At 41.4% G+C, this 19,148-nt stretch overlaps 2 protein-coding genes and 2 long non-coding RNA genes across 5 annotated transcripts in view; 1 reads left to right on the top strand and 3 right to left on the bottom strand.

Moving 5' to 3' along the window:
• Positions 1-856: 856 nt before the first annotated feature.
• LOC131369195 (uncharacterized) lies at positions 857-5,268 on the bottom strand. The gene is made up of 4 exons (XR_009207238.1): positions 3,125-5,268; positions 1,952-2,037; positions 1,093-1,204; positions 857-995 (listed from the first exon to the last, which is right to left on the bottom strand). It is a non-coding gene; the product is annotated as an uncharacterized LOC131369195 (long non-coding RNA).
• A 3,520-nt stretch (positions 5,269-8,788) lies between these two features.
• On the bottom strand, positions 8,789-13,229 carry lgals2a (lectin, galactoside-binding, soluble, 2a). The gene is made up of 4 exons (XM_058418293.1): positions 13,093-13,229; positions 10,385-10,464; positions 9,692-9,863; positions 8,789-9,282 (listed from the first exon to the last, which is right to left on the bottom strand). Exons 1-4 carry the CDS (start codon positions 13,096-13,098, stop codon positions 9,136-9,138), a joined length of 405 nt encoding a protein of 134 aa, XP_058274276.1. The 5' UTR covers positions 13,099-13,229; the 3' UTR covers positions 8,789-9,135.
• A 1,716-nt stretch (positions 13,230-14,945) lies between these two features.
• Positions 14,946-15,686, top strand: LOC131370788 (uncharacterized). The gene is made up of 3 exons (XR_009207468.1): positions 14,946-15,038; positions 15,168-15,259; positions 15,382-15,686. It is a non-coding gene; the product is annotated as an uncharacterized LOC131370788 (long non-coding RNA).
• The window catches only part of LOC131370769 (1-acylglycerol-3-phosphate O-acyltransferase ABHD5), a 17,700-nt gene continuing 13,588 nt past the window's right edge, over positions 15,037-19,148 (bottom strand). Inside the window, exons 3-7 of one of the 2 annotated variants that reach the window (XM_058418281.1) lie at positions 17,786-18,170; positions 17,160-17,305; positions 16,022-16,133; positions 15,684-15,870; positions 15,037-15,238 (exon numbers count right to left, since the gene is read on the bottom strand). In XM_058418281.1, the coding sequence (XP_058274264.1) occupies positions 15,089-15,238; positions 15,684-15,870; positions 16,022-16,133; positions 17,160-17,305; positions 17,786-18,170 (980 nt within the window). In that variant the 3' untranslated portion in view covers positions 15,037-15,088. Of the gene's footprint in view, positions 15,239-15,683; positions 15,871-16,021; positions 16,134-17,150; positions 17,306-17,785; positions 18,171-19,148 lie in introns of both variants that reach the window. The other variant, XM_058418272.1, reaches the window with a different exon arrangement.

Genomic DNA, 19,148 nt, shown 5'->3' with positions numbered 1-19,148 from the left:
TTTCTATAGAAATGTAATGACTTTTTTTTCACAACTTTTCTACTTCCTGGTTCCTGTCAGTGTTTTTTTCTGGTTCTGAACCTTGCCTGTTTTTGTTTTTTTTTCCCCAGCCTGTGTTCTGACCCCTGCCTGGTGTACCCACTATGATTATTGGAATAGCCCAAATAAACACAACTCTAATTCTCTACAGAGTTGATCTTCTTGATACGTTTATGTTTTTAGGAGCAGAACCGGTCGCAGAACTGTAGCAAACCCCGTGGGCCAGAACATGCGAGCTTGATTAAGTGCAGCGACCAATGAAATTTGAGAAGAGGCGGAGTTTGATGACCAGGTTAGCTTTACCAGTAACTACTCTGCAGAGTTTGTCTACACTTTTACAAAAAAAAAGCATCCTTTAAGGGTTCGTTAAATAATTAAAGGGGTTTTAGTTCCTAAAAAGGAACCATTTCTCCACAAGGAACCAAAGAATCCAGAAGACAGTAACGTGTTAAACAATCAGTTTAAGCAATAATAATAATAATAATAATAATAGTAAGAATAATGATAATATTAATAATAAAGAATATATAGAACATGGAGCGTGGATATATTGAGCTTGTAATTAGATTTTCTCTCTAATTATCATCTTATGGAGATTATTTAGTGAGAATATTTTTCCTTTAACACGTTTTGCCCTGCTGTAATTAGATTTATGTACAAAAAAATGCTAATCTACTAATCCCAGAGATAATTAGCCTTACATTGCGATAAATGGACCTGATGTAGATCAGCTTGAGGGGAATTGGTATTCAGATAAGTGTTTAAATAGTTCTGCGATCTGTGTAAATTAATTGAGAATTACTTTGGCTTGAGGATGGTTTCTTGATCAGAAACTCCTCTCGTGTTGCTGCGGGTTATAATTAAGGAGAGAATCCAATTAAAACCCAGAGATGAAATGTCTGAGAAAAGGAAATTCTCTTCATCCTGTCAGTAGTGTGGAGGCAGTCAGGTTTACCCTTAATGAAGAAAATTAATCCAAATTAGCTGAAGTTTTACATATTTTTGCTCTATAAATCTTGACAAAGACACACACACACAGACACACACACACACCTGAAGCTCACTGCTACTCCGAAGCTACTCTTCAACTCTGCCGAAGATGGATCCTGACTCATTCCATCCTGAATCATTTCAGATCCACAGCCTTTCATTCTGAATCAGGAATCTGTACAGGAATAAAAAAAGGAAGATGAGAAACAGCACCATGAGGAAAGAACATGAGTTTAAATCAGGGCTTGATCGACAAAAAAGAGCTTTAGAGCTCTTGCATACCCAGTAGTCCGTTTGTTGAGTCTGAGTCAGAGTAATTGATTCTTTTGATTGATTTGCAGTTGGATTTGGTTTCATGCTGCAAATCAATAAACAAGCCAAAAATGTGTGTAGAAAAAAAAAAAATAATAATAATAATCTCAGCATAGATCCAGTGCATAATAAATTATTTAGTTTTAAATATTTTGTCATATTTTGTTATTTTCTACATTTCTGCAGCTCTATTTAGTGATGTGCAGTGTAAAACCAAATCATGCTAAATAACAAATGAATCAAAAGAGTCGATTTGATTCTGATTCAGACAAGCGCGCTGCTGTCTGTGTCAGTAGAATTGTTGGAGGTGAGTGTGAGATGAAATCATCTCTCTGGTGTCTGTTTAACAGAATTGATTCTTTAGTCCTACAGATTAATGAACATTTAATCGACTGGATCTTTATTCTGCTGCTCTGATTAAGCCCGGTGTCGTGTTTGGACTCTTCTCTCAGAGTTAATGCTTTAAAGATAAATCACAGTTTTTCCTTTAGGACTGGAAGGCTGCATCGTTTTGGACTCTAAATGCACAGAACCAGATTTTAATCAGCTCCCTCTGCTCCCTGAGATCCAGGTGATTATGCTAATTTGCAGTGACAGCATTCATAATCACCTGGAGGCAGAAGGCGGCCGCCTCGACTCGCTCATCCATCATCACTCGTCCTAGAAACATACTTCTCCGTCTGGACGAGTCCCAAACTACAGAAACAATGCAAACATCTTAGCACAAAAACAACATTACTAGCAAAACAGCTAATTATCCAAATCTCCTGTTGTAAATGAGATGTTTCTGCAGACCAGATGCTCTAACACCGCCATACAGCCTTCTCCGGGGGTGGGGGGTGGGGGGGTGTCTACGTACAGGTTCTATATAGGACCCTTTTTCAGACCCTTTTAACCTTCAGGTTGCATGTAGAAATGTACAACATAGGGTTTCCTTTTCTGGAAAAGCTAAAGCGAAACCTTTAAACCTGCTTCAGTTACCTCTTCAAAGGACCAAAAAGGGTTCTAATGGAGATGTAGAAAACCTTAATTATCTAATCAACTTCATTCATTAATGAATATTGTAGGTTTTCATGTAGAAGCTTAACAGGTTCTGCCAGAAGGATAACTGAAGAACTCTTTAATTATAGGACAGCTAGCGTAACAGAATTAGCATCATGGCGTAAACGTCCATGATAGTGACAAAAAATTTTCATTCACAAGACACGTGTTCATCTTTTTTTTTTTTTTTGCCTCGTGTTAATTTCGTTTTCTCGCTGTTGAGAGTTATTATCTGCCTCCAGGGAGGAAGTTCTCCTGCTGAAGTACAGAGTCACGTTAAATCAACTTCCTGTTCCTTGTCCGTCATCCCTCGAGGTGAGAAAGTAATGAAACTGGCTTTTACACAGCGACAGGAACATCCCTAAAGCACAAACAACCAGAGCCAATTAAACACAGCGACTTTTTTAACCCCGAACACGCCGAGTCAGCCGGAAAACGTGGAAATAAAACCAGCAAATATTTACAGGAACAGAATCATCAGCGTTTATTTTATAAATCTGGCTTCAGTTCCACACTGACCTTCATCTCCACATCACACAGAATATTAATGTGCAGAGAGAACACATCGCTCTCCCCTTCACAGACTGTTCCACACTAATGACCCCCGTGTGTGTGTGTGTGTGGTTACCGAAATCTAATGATTCCATTTGTGTAATGAGGAAAGGGGCGTGGTGTCTGTGTGATTAAGAAAGTGTGAAAATGAAATGGAATATTTATCTGAACACTTGTTCATTTCACCTACACGCATTTTCCACAAGTTCTTCATCATCCAAGCAAAATGTTCCTCCTGTTACATCACAGATCTTTCTAGAGAATCAGAGAGACTGAAACCGCAGGATTCTGACGGCAAGCTGAGATAAAAGACAAACGAAATAGATTCACAAGGACGTGTAGAACAGAGACGCTCCACTGACGAGATACACAGAGGAAAGAACATGTGCAATCACTGGTGTGTAGGAGAGGTGTGTGTGTGTGTGTGTAAGGAGTCTCCAGTGTCAGCGCTGTGTATCAGTGTGTGTGTGTGTGTGTGTGTAAGGAGTCTCCAGTGTCAGTGTTAGAGTGAGAGTCAGAGTGAGTGTTAGAGTGAGAGAGTCAGAGCGAGAGTTAGAGAGAGAGAGTCAGAGCAAGAGTTAGAGTGAGTGTCAGAGTGAGAGTTAGAGAGTCAGAGCGAGAGTTAGAGTGAGAGAGTCAGAGCAAGAGTTAGAGTGAGAGTCAGAGCAAGAGTTAGAGTGAGAGAGTCAGAGCGAGAGTTAGAGTGAGAGTCAGAGTGAGAGTCAGAGTCAGAGTGAGAGAGTCAGAGCGAGAGTTAGTGCGAGAGAGTCAGAGCGAGAGTCAGAGAGAGTGTTAGAGTTAGAGTGAGAGAGTCAGAGCGAGTGTTAGTGAGTTAGAGTGAGAGTTAGAGAGAGAGTTAGAGTCAGAGTGAGTGCGAGAGAGTCAGAGCGAGAGTCAGAGTGAGAGTCAGAGAGAGAGAGTCAGAGCGAGTGTTAGAGTGAGTTAGAGTGAGAGAGTCAGAGCGAGAGTTAGAGAGATAGTCAGAGCAAGAGTCAGAGCGAGAGTCAGAATGAGAGTCAGAGTGAGAGAGAGTCAGAGCGAGAGTCAGAGCGAAAGTCAGAGCGAGAGTCAGAATAAGAGTCAGAGTGAGAGAGAGAGTCAGAGCGAGAGTTAGAGAGAGAGTCGGAGTGAGAGTCAAAGTGAGAGTTAGTCAGAGCGAGAGTCAGAGCAAGAGTCAGAGCAAGAGTTAGAGTCAGAGTGAGAGTCAGAGTGAGAGTTAGAGTGAGAGTTAGAGAAAGAGTTAGAGTGAGAGTCAGAGTGAGAGTTAGAGAGAGTCAGAGTGAGAGTTAGAGCGAGAGTTAGAGCGAGAGTTAGAGTGAGAGTCAGAGTGAGAGTTAGAGTGGGAGTTAGAGAGAGAGTTAGAGTGAGAGAGTCAGAGCAAGAGTCAGAGCAAGAGTTAGAATCAGAGTGAGAGTCAGAGCGAGTGTTAGGGAGTCAGAGTGAGAGTTAGAGTGAGAGTCAGAGAGAGTCAGAGTGAGAGTCAGAGCGAGTGTTAGAGAGTCAGAGTGAGAGTTAGAGTGAGAGTCAGAGAGAGTCAGAGTGAGAGTCAGAGTGAGAGTCAGAGCGAGTGTTAGAGAGTCAGAATGAGAGTTAGAGTGAGAGTCAGAGAGAGTCAGAGTGAGAGTCAGAGTCAGAGCGAGAGTCAGAGTGAGAGTCAGAGCGAGTGTTAGAGAGTCAGAGTGAGAGTTAGAGTGAGAGTTAGAGTGAGAGTCAGAGAGAGTCAGAGTGAGAGTCAGAGAGAGTCAGAGTGAGAGTCAGAGCGAGAGTCAGAGTGAGAGTCAGAGTGAGAGTCAGAGTGAGAGTCAGAGCGAGTGTTAGAGAGTCAGAGTGAGAGTTAGAGTGAGAGTCAGAGTGAGAGTCAGAGTGAGAGTCAGAGCGAGTGTTAGAGAGTCAGAATGAGAGTTAGAGTGAGAGTCAGAGAGAGTCAGAGTGAGAGTCAGAGCGAGAGTCAGAGTGAGAGTCAGAGTGAGAGTCAGAGCGAGTGTTAGAGAGTCAGAGTGAGAGTTAGAGTGAGAGTCAGAGAGAGTCAGAGTGAGAGTCAGAGCGAGAGTCAGAGTGAGAGTCAGAGTGAGAGTCAGAGCGAGTGTTAGAGAGTCAGAGTGAGAGTTAGAGTGAGAGTCAGAGAGAGTCAGAGTGAGAGTCAGAGCGAGAGTCAGAGCGAGTGTTAGAGAGTCAGAATGAGAGTTACGAGTGTTTATAGCTGCTATAGCAGAAGTGACAACAGGAAGTAACTCACTTCAGACATTAAATAAACAGACATTACACCATGTCCCTCACTCTGCTGGAAACATCGAGCTCCAGCTCTTATCCCCTTATTCTCAGCAGATTTCCCCCTCCTCTCTGTCTCTCTCTCCCCCTCCATCCCCCTCTCTCTCTCTCTCTCTATCCCAAACTCCCCCCCCCTCTCTCTCTCTCTATCCCAAACTCCCCCCCCCTCTCTCTTTCTCTATCCCAAACTCCCCCCCCCCCTCTCTCTCTCTATCCCAACCCCCCCCCCCCCTCTCTCTCTCCTCGTCTGTCTCAGTCCATCCTCATGTCCACAGTCTCGGTGAGATTATGTATCATAGTAATTAGGAGATGTGGAGCTAGCTGCTGAGTTTTAAGGGTCCGTGTGTTTGGGTATCGACGCCGTCGCCATGTTGAGGGACTCGGGAAGACGCTTATCGATCTCCGACTCCGGCTTTGTGCTGCGTTTTCTTTCCAGCAAATTCCGCAGAGGTTTTCACACGTCACGGCTTTCAGAGCAGAGCCGAACAGACACGCAGCGGGAGAGACTGATGTATGAACACACACACACTGAGTTTGTGCCTGAAAATAGGTTTTGTCCGGTCAGCACACACTCCGGGAAGCTTACTCGCGTCCAGAAGAACCCTCAGGACACCAGCTTAATTCCGTGCGTGTTATTCACGGTGTAGAGAAAAAGAAAAAAACACTGAAACGCTCGCATGAAGCCTCGAGTGTCCACAAAAATTCAATTTCCTGTCACGCTGTAGGTGTGACCCTCAGGATTCAGATTGTGCTTAAAAGCTCATTTGGAGACGGGAATAAAACACACGTCTCAGCACATCTGCGGTCTCGAGTCCTGAGAAGGCCTGCGATCTCACGAGTCCTCCGCTCCTGCATCATTTCATCAGGTTTTTTCTTCTGTGCAATACAACACTGTGATGTGTGTAAAAGCATTTCCTGTATCCTCAGGAGATGAAGCACCTATTTTCTTTCTTCACCTATTTTCTCTCAGCTGCCTGTTTAAACGCACCCACAGTCAACAGGACAGAAACCAGCCTTCACTGTTCCCGTTTAACCCGAACCACCACATTGCCTTTCACGCCCGCTCGTGACAGCTGTTTTGAAATTGGCAAAATGTCAGAGCTTCATTTTAATTGTTAATAACACAAAGCCGGTCGCGTCGAACAGCAGACAGACGGCTGCAGAGAAAACAGACCTGGAGTAAAGCCACACTTTCATTTTTTTGTATTTTTAGAATTTTATATTCATTTACTCTTCGTTTAATCATTTTGGCCTCAGTGCCTTAAGTTTGGCTGAACGTGCACATCGTCTGCTTTATCTCTTCATGCAGTTTGGCTCAGAAAAATATCCAGAAGCAACGAGTTGTCATCATTTGCTTTGCTCAGGGAGTCGTACTGTCACTCCATTCAGCACATAGGTGTGAAGCTTATTACAGTGTTTCTAATAGAATCCTTATTTGGAAGAGAAGATCATATAATTATCCAATGAACCTCTAAAGAACCATTTAGCACGCTTTGGACATTTTAAGCTGTTAAAGTGCAGAACCTGTTTCGGTCATTAAGATCCTTTGATTATACGATTATTAAAAGAGGCTCTTCAAGGATTCTTCCGATAATTAAGGGTCCTACATTCTTTGGATCCTATTCTGTTAAGGAAACGCTTCATGAGTTAACTAGCGTACAGAACAACCAAACAGAGGAACATGAACCTGAAGAATATGAAAAGCTGCAAGTTGTTGTGGTGGAATAAGAGGAATAAAACACTGTAGGTAAATAATCAGTGTCAGTGTGGGTGCAGTAACTTCAGAAGATACTAACTCAGTGTTTTACTCTCACACTGTTTATTAGTTGGGTATAATAGTCACATCTACATTTTAGCATTTATGTAGCCGATTTAAACGCATCAGTAAAGCTTATGCACTACGATAGGAAGCCTAACAGTCGAGTCAAGGAAAAATGCAGACCACGTTCTTCTTGCTTAAACCCGGGCTTTGCGGCCGATGGATCAGTAGCGGCGTCTGGAAGCGCTAGCAACAGAGTGTCAAATTGAATGGAATTAACCGCTGTATGAGCAAACTGAGGATGAAATAGAAACAGGCGAGAAGAAATGAGAAAAATAAAAACACCTCACTGTGGAGAGGGGGAAAAAAGAGTCTGTTCAGCAGTGCACAGACACCAGGGACATTTCAGAATTCATGAAGAAATGAAGTCAAAGAAGAGTTTTAAAACACTGGATGATAAAAATAAAATTAGATCATATCACGAGCTCAAATGTTATTTCTCACATGTACACATTAACACACGGACCCTGAGGCCAGAGGAAACTCTCATTCCTTTTAAACCACAGTAATTTACCTACAATTACATTTTTTATATATTAATAAAGTACATTATTTCCATACTTAATGAATGATTACATACCTAACTGAAAAAAAACATGTCTCTGGAATTCCAAGTAACTTTTAGAGCATCACTGTCATCAGAGCATCTGTAAAAAACATTCACATCAATAAGAAAAGTTCAGGTTTTAGTTAATAGCCATCATAAGGAGTGTGTGTGTGTGTGTGTGTGTGTGTTAGGTAGAATATGAAGAGGGCGAGTACCATGCCAAGCAAATAATAAACAGAGTGAAGTTACCACAACATCACCAAGGCTGTACAACCTTTTTACACTTTTCTTGATTTTCCGCACTTTAGCGACGCTCCCTAACATTTCCCCGAGTCAGGAGGATTAAATCCCGGTGCTGATTCGGTCCATCCTGCACAAACCTCACAGCGCGTCCGAGTGAAAAGTAAAGCACAGGTAGGTCCTGAACGTTTTGGATTTCTTACAAACTCTTTCAGAAAGCGATAAGAGTAGTTTGTTTGTTTTCTTTTGCGCGTTGTCATCTTTTCCGCCGTGTTGTCCGGCATTTGGGTCATCTAGTGACCTTTTAAACCTCATTTTTCTTGAATTACACCCAGAATAACTCACAGGAGCAAGTTCTGTATCAGAAGATGCTTCCGGTCTGCGCGCGTGCCGTAAAATTTAATTGAATTTAGAATGATTATAAAATCCACTTTAATTACTCAGGTTATTTAAGATGTTCCCAATTCAATAGCTTTGTGTTGTAATCTGCACACAAGAACAAAGAGATTTTTATTAATAAAACTCAGCTACTCTTTACTCTTTGGATAATAAATGAATGAACACCTAATTTTTTTTTTCATCCGTTTTTTGTTACATGTAATATTCTCTCCGCTCTGAGCGTTTCTCTCTCTCTCTCTCTCTCTCTCTCTCTCTCCCCAAGTTAAGATTGAAAACACTCAGCTCTTCATGTTACTGAGAAACTGCAAAGAACTCCTGTTACACAGCACTGACACTGGAGACTCCATCCACACACACACACCACCTTGGCACCGATTACACACAGGGTTTCTGTATCTATTCCTATGGAGTGTTTGCTGTACACGCCCCTGTGAATCAGCTGTTGCTATAGAAACAGTAACATTCAGAGCGAGTGCATTAATATAAAGCTGCTCTTAGAGAGAATTAATCAACCAATCTGACCACCAGTCAGTGTCCAGCTGTGTTGTAAATAATGATCATAAAGTATGATACAAATGGAGTCCAGTCCTTTTTGAGTCTTTTTATTTCCAAAGAAACAAGAAGCAAAACATGGCTGATGGAACAGCACTTTTCATTTGGTTTCAGCTACAAAACAGAATCATGTAATTTCATGGCTTGCATTTTTTTTTTTTTGGAATGATGTTAAAACTGCAAGAAAAAGCTTTGGCGTAAACGTCATGGTTTCATCATGTAATCAGCATGTGATGAGAAAGGCGTTGTTCTCTCAGCTTCCTGCTAAGTGGTTTAGTTGCATAGTACCACAGTGACGTGTGAGGCAGAGGAAAGTTAGCAGAGATTAGCAGAATAAGTGAACAGACTTGGTCTTCCACCATGGTAGAAATTCACACTACTTGATCTCGATGCCTTGGATTCGCACCTCGCCTTCGAAGAGGAAGTAGTTGTACTTTTCAGCACCGGGGCGGTTCGGGAAGAGGATCTCTGATTGATCCGGCAGCGTGATCTTAAACTCCTCGTTGGTGAATGTGATCCACACCTGAGAGAGGAGAGAAGGGGATTAATTTTTCACCAAAATACACAAATAGGGTTATGGGTTTTAGCGCCCTCTGCTGCCTGAAAGGGGAAATGTAAGCGGATTCCATCGGGTCAAATCCAGTTTACATGGACACACAGGTCATAGTAAAAACGCTGCTTATGAGATGTGTTGAGTGTCTGACCCATGACCCTGACCCCCATTTCCTCTCAGTGACTGCCTCAGACTCTGTAGTACCAGGCCTGTTTAAAACAAATACAGCTTGAGACTTGACTTGTCAGTGAAAGGGGCGGAGCTACACAGCTCTGATTCTCTATAGGAACTCCACACCATGACAATTTTATAAATCTTGGTGTTTTAAATGTTAGTCATTAAAATGATATTTTTATTAAAAATGAATTTTAAGCCCCACCTTAAACTCCTCCCCCTGATTAAAGGGAAAGCCGTCCGGTCTGTGCTCCTGGCACCAGCTGCCCCCCTGGAACGAGTTACACACCACAGTGCGGTTATCTCCATGAGCATCGAAGCGAGGGTTCAAGTGCAGAGCGAGTTCATCAGGACTGCTCCCAATGTTGATGGCAAAACTGCAGATGTGGAGGAAAACATCACATTTACACACACTGGAGATGAAACTGTATGAAAACACTGTCTTATAGCAGCTGTAATCAGTGTTTCCCTCAGCAGCCTCTCTTCATTCTCTCTACTCAAGTTAAAACACTGCTCACGTTCCTGAGAAACTGTACAGCAGTTTAATCTCCTCTGTTCTGAAGATGTGGAGAACTTCCAGCTTCACCTCTGACTGATACACAGCACTGACACTGGAGACTCCTTCACCATATCATACACACACACACACACACACACACACTTGTCCTCACAGAAACCTTCACCATGTTTTTCTGTGAATAAGCCGTTGCTATAGAAACAATATCGCATTAGAGACAGTGCATTAATATAACCCTGTGATGTCACTACTGTCAGAGCTGCAATTATAGAGAACTAATCAACACCTCCTGACCAATCACAATCCAGAACTCTGCAGCTCTGGAGTAAAGATTGTGTAATGCTTATTTTTTTTGCAGTTGTATAACATTGTAAGACTTACTTGTTGGAGTTGGGATTGGGGACACCGGTTATCATCATGGTCTGCCCTTGTTTAAAGGACATGTTCTGCACTACTACACCCTGAAAGAGAAAAAAAAAAGAACTCAAACAAGAAGATTTCAGCCACTGCTGGAGCTGCTAGAGATCATACACCCTCTGTCCTTTGTTCTGCACCTTGTCCTGAGTGTACAGTCCCACTCAGCTGAACCCAACTGAACTGAATTACAGACCATCTGTTTCCACTCGAGGGATATTTATGAATTGGGCGCAGCACCAACACGGGCAGCGTCTCATACTCGTACAGTTGGCCTGCGAGATAATTATCCTTCAGCAGATCTTTTAAAAAGCAGCTGGAATGAAGAATATCAAAATAAGCAAGCTGGAAGTCAGATTTTCCGAACAGGAGAACATGTGGAGAGCCAAGAGTGGGGATTTATCCTGCACATGTGGCACCGTCCGTCTCCTGGAAAGTTCTACAGTGTGGAAAATGAGCAGCTGTGAGCGAGATAGCAGTGGAGCAGAACTTTCAGCTCGGCTTTACTTTAAGGTTTCCTTCACTAACATTATTCACTGCATTATCTTACTGTCGGTGCACGTAATAGTTCACCTTAACCAATCTGTTTAATCCTTATAAAACTAAATCATTCTAATTAAACACTGTAAATGGTGTGACTGTAAATAAGGAATCTTTAAGGAACATTAAATAATTCCAATAAATGTAAAGCAGGACAGAAAATGTGTTTCTTCTCTGTTTGTTTTGAAAGAGACGGTCCAGATTTCCACCGGTTCCTGCTGTTTAGAATCAGCTTACGATCATCTGACCTCCGACTTCATTAAAATGCGTGTAATGAAACAGTTTTTTACTAAGCCAACACTTTGAATACAAAAACACAAATTTGGGATAGAACATACTGACTGAAAAAGCAGATAGTGTGTGTTCTTTATTTATTCGCTGACACACAACAGGATGTAACACAGGAAGAAAACAGCTTCAAACATTGATATTCAGCAGGACTTCACGCCTCTCTTCACTCACAATGACATCACGCAAGAAACATCCGCTTAAGCTATGTGGAAATATTAATACAACGCAAGCCTGAACACTGCCTTTAGTCTTGCCATGTACTGTTAATGAACTCATTCTGATGTTTAAAAGTCTACAGAATGGATACAATTTCCCTTCTTGATCTCAGAGACAGAGCTGGCTCATGAGAGCAGACTGGAATAGACGTTGGCCGAGGAGCGAGGCTAAATCTGGCAGGAAGTGTAAGGGGTATAAGGGGGAGATGTGAGAGTGACACTGACATAAAAAAGAGCAAGACGAAGGAAGTGTACTAAAGTGAATGGAGAGAGAGAGAGAGAGAGAGAGAGAGCGAGCGAGTGAGCGAGCATGGCTATCTGAATTCTTTCCACATTATTCAAGCAGCTGGAGTGTAAACTCTACTGTATGCTGATTTTTCAGTCGGCGTCTCGAGTGAGTGTGACATGTCCAACTTTCTCTCACCAAAGCGCTGAAGGCCCCTGGGTGTGACTCTGTAGTGTTAATTCTGAGAAAGTGATGTGATGTCATGTGATAATAAACTAACTCACACACACACATGTTCCTGTTCCAGATCATTTCTAATGCTGCTGAAGTTTGTTTCATGTTACCTTCAGATTATTTGTCCATCAGTAAGAGAAACCTCAGCATGCCTAATGGCATGAGCTTCATCCTGCAGCTGCTCTTCCTCACACACAGTTTAGATGTAATGTGTTTAGCAGCTTCCCCTTCTGACTCTGTGTTTACTACACAACCATAACATGGAGACGACTTGGACACAAAGCAAGATCTGTTCTGTGAGCACAGAAATTAGGACCACGTTGATCACCTTAACACTGGACCACGAATTCAGGACAAAAGGCGTGGCATTTGTAGCTCATGCTAGATGTTAATGTGCTGAATATATATACAGTGTAGTGCACAAACACGGACGAGTTCTAGTACAAAGTAAAAAATATAACCTTGAGGTTGAAAATGATATTATTATTTTTAATGTTTTCTACTTTTCAATTTTGTAGTATGTTTTTGCTGAAACAGAAGACTCCACTCAGCTGATGTCTGGTGCTTTTGAAGCCTTCAACAGGATCTTCTTTCTTGGATAATTAAGGGTTCCTAGCTTCTCAAAAAATGGTTCTAGTCAGAAATCAGGAAACATTCTGTTGTAGGATTTCATATAAAACTAAAACACTTAAATAGCTGGAAATATGTGGTGTTTATCCTCCACAGGGTCACAGGGGCTCATGGCCTTGTGGAAAACTCACAAAAATATTAAAAGGACTGATATCAGTATTTTTTTTTCTTTAATTAGAGGATTATTATTTGATGAAACCTTTCCAGAAGTGATGAAGAAAGTTAATCTGATCTTATCATGTCTTATTAAAAATTATGTTGCGTGTAAAGTCATGTAAATTCATGCAACACGTTTTATTGGCATCTGAGAAAAAAATCCATCACTCTTTACACCGAGGAGCCACTCCCTTCTTCCCTTCCTCCCTTCCTCCCTTCCTCCAGTGAGACTCATCACCATCACTGATTCCTCATGGAGAAATGAAACTATTTGCAATCCAACTTTATGTCCTAATATGTGCATAAGAGACTCTAGGTGAATAACACGGCATGCATTATGAAGCATTATGAGCGCTTATTAAGCGGATTAATGAAATACTCACGCTCATGTTGATTTTTCTCTGCGATGTCTGCGGAGAAGATGAAAGGTGAGAAGTTTCGAGATAAAGGCGCAATGCGTTCGGAGCTTTTTAAAGCAAGGGCTGGAGGGCGGGGCGACGGATGCGTGACTGATGGGTTCAACATCCAATCAGATTTCTAGGTTTATTTTCGCAGCCCAATAACAGAGAGGAGGAGAAGAACGAAGAAAGATCTGTAAGGGGGGGAGGTTTGTGGGGAGGAGGGAGGATTGGTCAAGGTTGGTAAGTCCGTAGTTTTACTGCGTCGTCTGTAGATATTTTAGATGGACATTTTATTTCTGTTGTTTCTTTTTCCTTCTGCACGAGGGGAAGGTTTCACCCACTGCGTGTTAATAAAGTGACCATGCTGATGTTTATAATGCGCTATAATAACCGCATGAGAGGTGAGAGCGGTGCCAATACTGTATACAGCGCAAGACCCTGGGCCATACTGTAATGTGTGTGTGTGTGTGTGTGTGTGTGTGTGTTATGACAGGTGTAAATAGTTTAGTGTGTGTGTGTGTGTGTGTGTGTGGTGTTTCTAAGCGGCAGAGTTCGGCCTGAGGTTAATTTTAGATCATGACCAATCACTCATTTCAGCCTGCAGTCTGATTAAAAAGGCATGTCTTATCGCAGTGTGGAAATATTCAGTGTTTCTTAGACTCTTGTGAAGGAGTCATGTGATGGTTTACTGATCGCTGTGAGGAGACTTTGTACTCAGGAAAAAAACTTTCTTTATTTTTATAAGCAGCCGATTTAACCCTTTCATAATTTCATAAAAGATCTTCTTATACAAAAGAGCTGACCATCAGAAAATAATCACAGGGCACAACTTTAATAAAGAAAACAATAAGACGATCATAATTCTCATCACATCAATCAGTTTGTGATTTATTAATATATTAATTAGATATTGCGATAATAATAATAATAATAAGAAGAAGAAGAAATATAAGAAGTAATCAATTAAAATGAAGCATTCTAATTACAGATCACATTTTTATAAATCTGAACAAAGACTTATTATTATAAACTCATTATTATGTGCAGGAAGAAATCCTGTGATCATTACACTTAGAAAAATATATATCTCTGATTTTAAAAGGTATACTGTGTGTCAAGATTTTATTATTTAACATTTTTGGAGAATTTCAATGCAAGGTATAATGATATAGAATGGACACAGGGGGGCGCTGTGAGATAAATCAGTGAATCAGTGAGAAGATCCTAACACACACACACACACACACACACAGGTTTGGTTGTGTTGTGTTTCAGTTATAAAGTAAACAATAAAAGACATAAATTCATTTCAAACAGATTTCCTAAAATGGGTAAATATTCAGAGATGAATTTGTCCAATAATCTGAATTCATAGTGGCGTAGCTGAGGGTGCGAGTCCTTGTTAGACATATCGGAGGTTTGAACCCCACTGAAACCCTGTGATTCTGTCAGAATTGCAGTTTGCGAGAAAGAGCAGGCCTGAAGCTCACTGAATAAATTTCCATCATTCTTCCTCCTCTGGTGATGAAGTTTCCACACGCCCACCTCCCGGTCTCCTCCCTTGTGTTCCTCTCCTACACATCAGTGTTCCTCACCTGCTCTCTGAGCTCCAAATGAAATAAAACACAAGCAGCTGTTGGAGGTCAGAGTGATGGTGTAGGAGCCGTACACACCCATCTGGACTGAAAACTGACCATCAGCATCAGCAGCATGTTGCTCTAGAATACTGTATGTATAACGCCTTCGGTAAGAGTTCATCATAAAAAAAAACTGACATAAATATGATTACTCATGTATATATGTTTATTCTTATTAATATTATTGATTTATTATAGCAGTGCCATCCTTCTGTTCATCATTAGACTCAATACAGACGCTAAAGTCTTATTCCACTAAAGCTTGTGTTCAGCAGTGGGATTAAACTAAAGGTATCGATAAAGGAAATGATTTTAATGAGTCTGCTACCATCCTCTTCTCTTCACTCTTCATCCCGTTTCTCTTTTCTTTCTTTGTTCTTTTCCACCTCTGTCTTCTCTCCGTTATTCACGTCTCTGCAGATCTTCAGTACGACCCGGTTGAAATCTTCTGATTGGTCCGCAAATACGTAATGTCCTGCCCCTCTGATGACCTACGAGGCAGTATGAGGAAGGTAACTGACTGACACTGTTACACTGCTGTATTTAACACACACCTCATTGACTTGCTTTTCTGTTGTTGTTTTTTTCCCTTTGAATCCCTGTCTGCATTTAAAGCCCATTTTTACTTTATTAGCTTCAGTAGATGTCTCCTGATGAATCTGAGGGATGGAGGAGTGATCAGCTTCAGGAGTGAAATAGTCCGAATGTTCTGCCATCTCATTTCATTTCCTTTAGGAATAATTTACAAGATTTATTTGGGATCTGGGTTTAGGATTTTGGATGTTATTTGATTGATCGGTTTGTAAAGCGAGTGTTCCTCAAGGCTCTGTTCTATGTTAAATCAAGCTGTCATGTAATCAGAGAAGTCGACAAGGGTGTGTGTTTAAACAGTCCTGAAACACAAGGTGGATTTTCAGATGAATTTTCTGGACTCACGATTATGTCCGTCTGTGAGCTGGGCCGCATCTCGCGAATGACTTGTCCTGATTGGCCATCAATGCAGGAGCGGGAACCACAAATGATGGAAATTGGGATTGCCGGATCGAGCATTCCCACACGGTGCATCATGGGCCTCTGGGCCCAGCCGTATGGGACGGTCATGGTCTTGAATGCTGTCTCACCACTGTGAGGCAAAAAAAAAAGATAAAATAGTGTGATGTTTGTAACTCTAGTCCAGTTAACAGGGCTGTCCACTCACACATGCAAAGGTTTGCACTTCCTGTAGTTTTTTAATAAAAAAAAAAAAATAGAATGTGTGTGTGTGTGTTAAATACCTGGGTGTCTGTGCGTTAAGGTGGTAAAGATAATCAGGTACTGTATTATCCTCAAACACACCCGAATATTTCTGTTTAAAGTCTGACCTGAGAGTCTGTAACAACAATGGACCTGAGAGAGAGAGAGAGAGAGAGAGAGACAGACAGACAGACAGAGAGAGGCAGGTGGAGAGAGACAGAGAGAGACGGAGATATTGTGTGTGAGAGGGAGAGAGAGAGAGAGAGAATGAACTATTGCCCACTTTTAAAGAATTTAAAAAAAGAACTGTCTGTGTGTGCGTGTGTGTGTGTGTGTGTGTGTATATGTGTGTGTATTTATATATATATGTGTGTGTGTATATGTGTGTGTATTTATATATATATGTGTGTGTGTATATGTGTGTGTATTTATATATATATGTGTGTGTGTATATGTGTGTGTGTATATATGTGTGTATTTATATATATATATATGTGTGTGTGTATATGTGTGTGTGTGTATATGTGTGTGTATTTATATATATATATGTGTGTGTGTATATGTATGTGTGTGTGTGTGTATATGTGTGTGTGTATTTATATATATATATGTGTGTGTGTATATGTGTGTGTGTGTATATGTGTGTGTGTGTATATGTGTGTGTATTTATATATATATATGTGTGTGTGTATATGTATGTGTGTGTGTATATATGTGTGTGTATTTATATATATATATGTGTGTGTGTATATGTGTGTGTGTGTATATGTGTGTGTGTGTGTATATGTGTGTGTATTTATATATATATGTGTGTGTGTATATGTGTGTGTGTGTATATGTGTGTGTATTTATATATATATATGTGTGTGTGTATATGTGTGTGTGTGTATATGTGTGTGTATTTATATATATATGTGTGTGTGTATATGTATGTGTGTGTGTGTGTATATGTGTGTGTATTTATATATATATGTGTGTGTGTATATGTGTGTGTGTGTATGTGTGTGTGTGTGTGTATGTGTGTGTATTTATATATATATGTGTGTGTGTATATGTATGTGTGTGTGTGTGTATATGTGTGTGTATTTATATATATATGTGTGTGTGTATATGTGTGTGTATTTATATATATATGTGTGTGTCTATATGTGTGTGTGTGTGTGTGTGTACCCAGTGGACCTGCGAGTCTGAGTAGTGAAAGGGGGTTGAACGGGTTCATTGCTTTTCCCAGAGCTTTCATCCACATGGGGATCCTGCAGTGGAACTCCTGCACCTCAGGCCTCTCACAGAAACCCCATGGTTCCACCAGGATCAGGTTCTTCACTCTGAACACACACACACACATGCAGGGGTTAGAACGTCTCTGCACTCTCCTGAGGTCAGTTCTCATAACAATGGGTGCATTAGTGTCTGTAGTGGCAGAATTAACCAGCAACACTAACTAAAGCGACCACACGGTTATAATAACAAACCAACCTCATTATTGTTGACCGAATGTGAATTGGTGGTTGCTATGGTTACCAGATTTGTTGTTGTTGCTGTTGCTTTGAGGAACTTTATGGTCCAACATGGACTCGAGGGTTTAGGAGTTTCCACATGATTCAGGCATGAGATATATTCACATCAGTGTTTCAGCAGTAAGTGAAATGTTTCTGTTAGCATTACGTTATCTGTTACTAGCATCCTCTGACTCTTTAAGACTTAAGATTCTCAAACTTATTTCATTTCATTTCATTTCACACTTATATGTTCATCATGATGTGATTTTATAGCAGCACTGGGGCTTCATTCCCTCCACCTCTTACCTGTGTGGGTGTGTCAGAGCGTAAGCCATGGAGACGAACCCTCCAAGGTCATGACCCAACAATATCATAAGCTCCACCCCCACCGCTTCCCTCCACTCCTCCAGCGATTGGACAAACTGCTCCTCTGCTTCCTGGGCGTGGCCGCCTGCCACCGGTCGGCTGCTCCGCCCGAAGCCCAGCAGGTCCAGAGCGTATACGGTTCTCCCGCTGAGCTCCAGAGCGGCCAGGTTCTTTACCCACAATCCCACTCCGCCCCCGAACCCGTGCAGCAGCACCACCGGGACCCGAGAACGCTCAGTGTCCTGTGTCTCGTTAAAGATGAGAGTCCAGATGAAGTTCCCGTTAGAGATGGAGACATGTCTCCTGCTGAAGCTCTGTGTGAGAGCTGGAGAGAGAGAAGGTCCAGATTTTTAATAATCATGCATTCAGTTTTCTAGGAGAGTATACTGTCATATATTTATATAAAAGCCTTAAGATTCAAGATTCAAGATTCAAGAAGCTTTTATTGTCATTTCAACCACATATATCTGACGCAGTACATAGTGAAATGAAACAACGTTTCTCCAGGACCTGGTGCTACATAAACATACAACAACAAGTTCAACACAAAACAACAAACAACACCACAGAGCTAGGACAGAAGTTTGTCTTAGCCACGTAAAGTGCACAGTGTGCAGCTAGATGCAAACAGAGCATAGACAAGACAGTGCAAAAGACAATAAATACAATAAAGACAACACAAAAGAACACAGGACACTTAGCGCTGAAAAGAAATAAAAGAACGTGTACTGGAATGTAAGTGAAATAAAATAGATAAAGTGAAATGATGTAAAAAAAAGTATTGTGCAAAAATATTGTGCAAAAATACACAGCAGCAGTTGAGGTAGTGCAAATAGAATAAACATAAATATAACTATAGCAGCGGATGACAGGTAGAGGTAGTGCAGTAAGTAATGAACAGTATAAATTATGTGTGTGTGTCCACACAGTCAAGAGAGAGTGTGTGTGTGAGAGAGTGTGGAACAGTTCAGTCCTGAGTGAGAGTGTGTGTGTGTGTGAGAGAGAGTGTGGAACAGTTCAGTCCTGAGTGAGAGTGTGTGTGTGTGTGAGAGAGTGTGGAACAGTTCAGTCCTGAGTGAGAGTGTGTGTGTGTGTGAGAGAGTGTGGAACAGTTCAGTCCTGAGTGAGAGTGTGTGTGTGTGTGTGAGAGAGAGTGTGGAACAGTTCAGTCCTGAGTGAGAGTGTGTGTGTGTGTGAGAGAGTGTGGAACAGTTCAGTCCTGAGTGAGAGTGTGTGTGTGTGTGAGAGAGTGTGGAACAGTTCAGTCCTGAGTGAGAGTGTGTGTGTGTGTGAGAGAGAGTGT

This window comes from Hemibagrus wyckioides, linkage group LG02 (assembly GCF_019097595.1).
Source record: "Hemibagrus wyckioides isolate EC202008001 linkage group LG02, SWU_Hwy_1.0, whole genome shotgun sequence".
NCBI classification, from domain to species: domain Eukaryota; kingdom Metazoa; phylum Chordata; class Actinopteri; order Siluriformes; family Bagridae; genus Hemibagrus; species Hemibagrus wyckioides.
The sequence above is the reverse complement of the archived record's forward strand: the minus strand, read 5'-3'. Positions and strand labels throughout refer to the sequence as shown.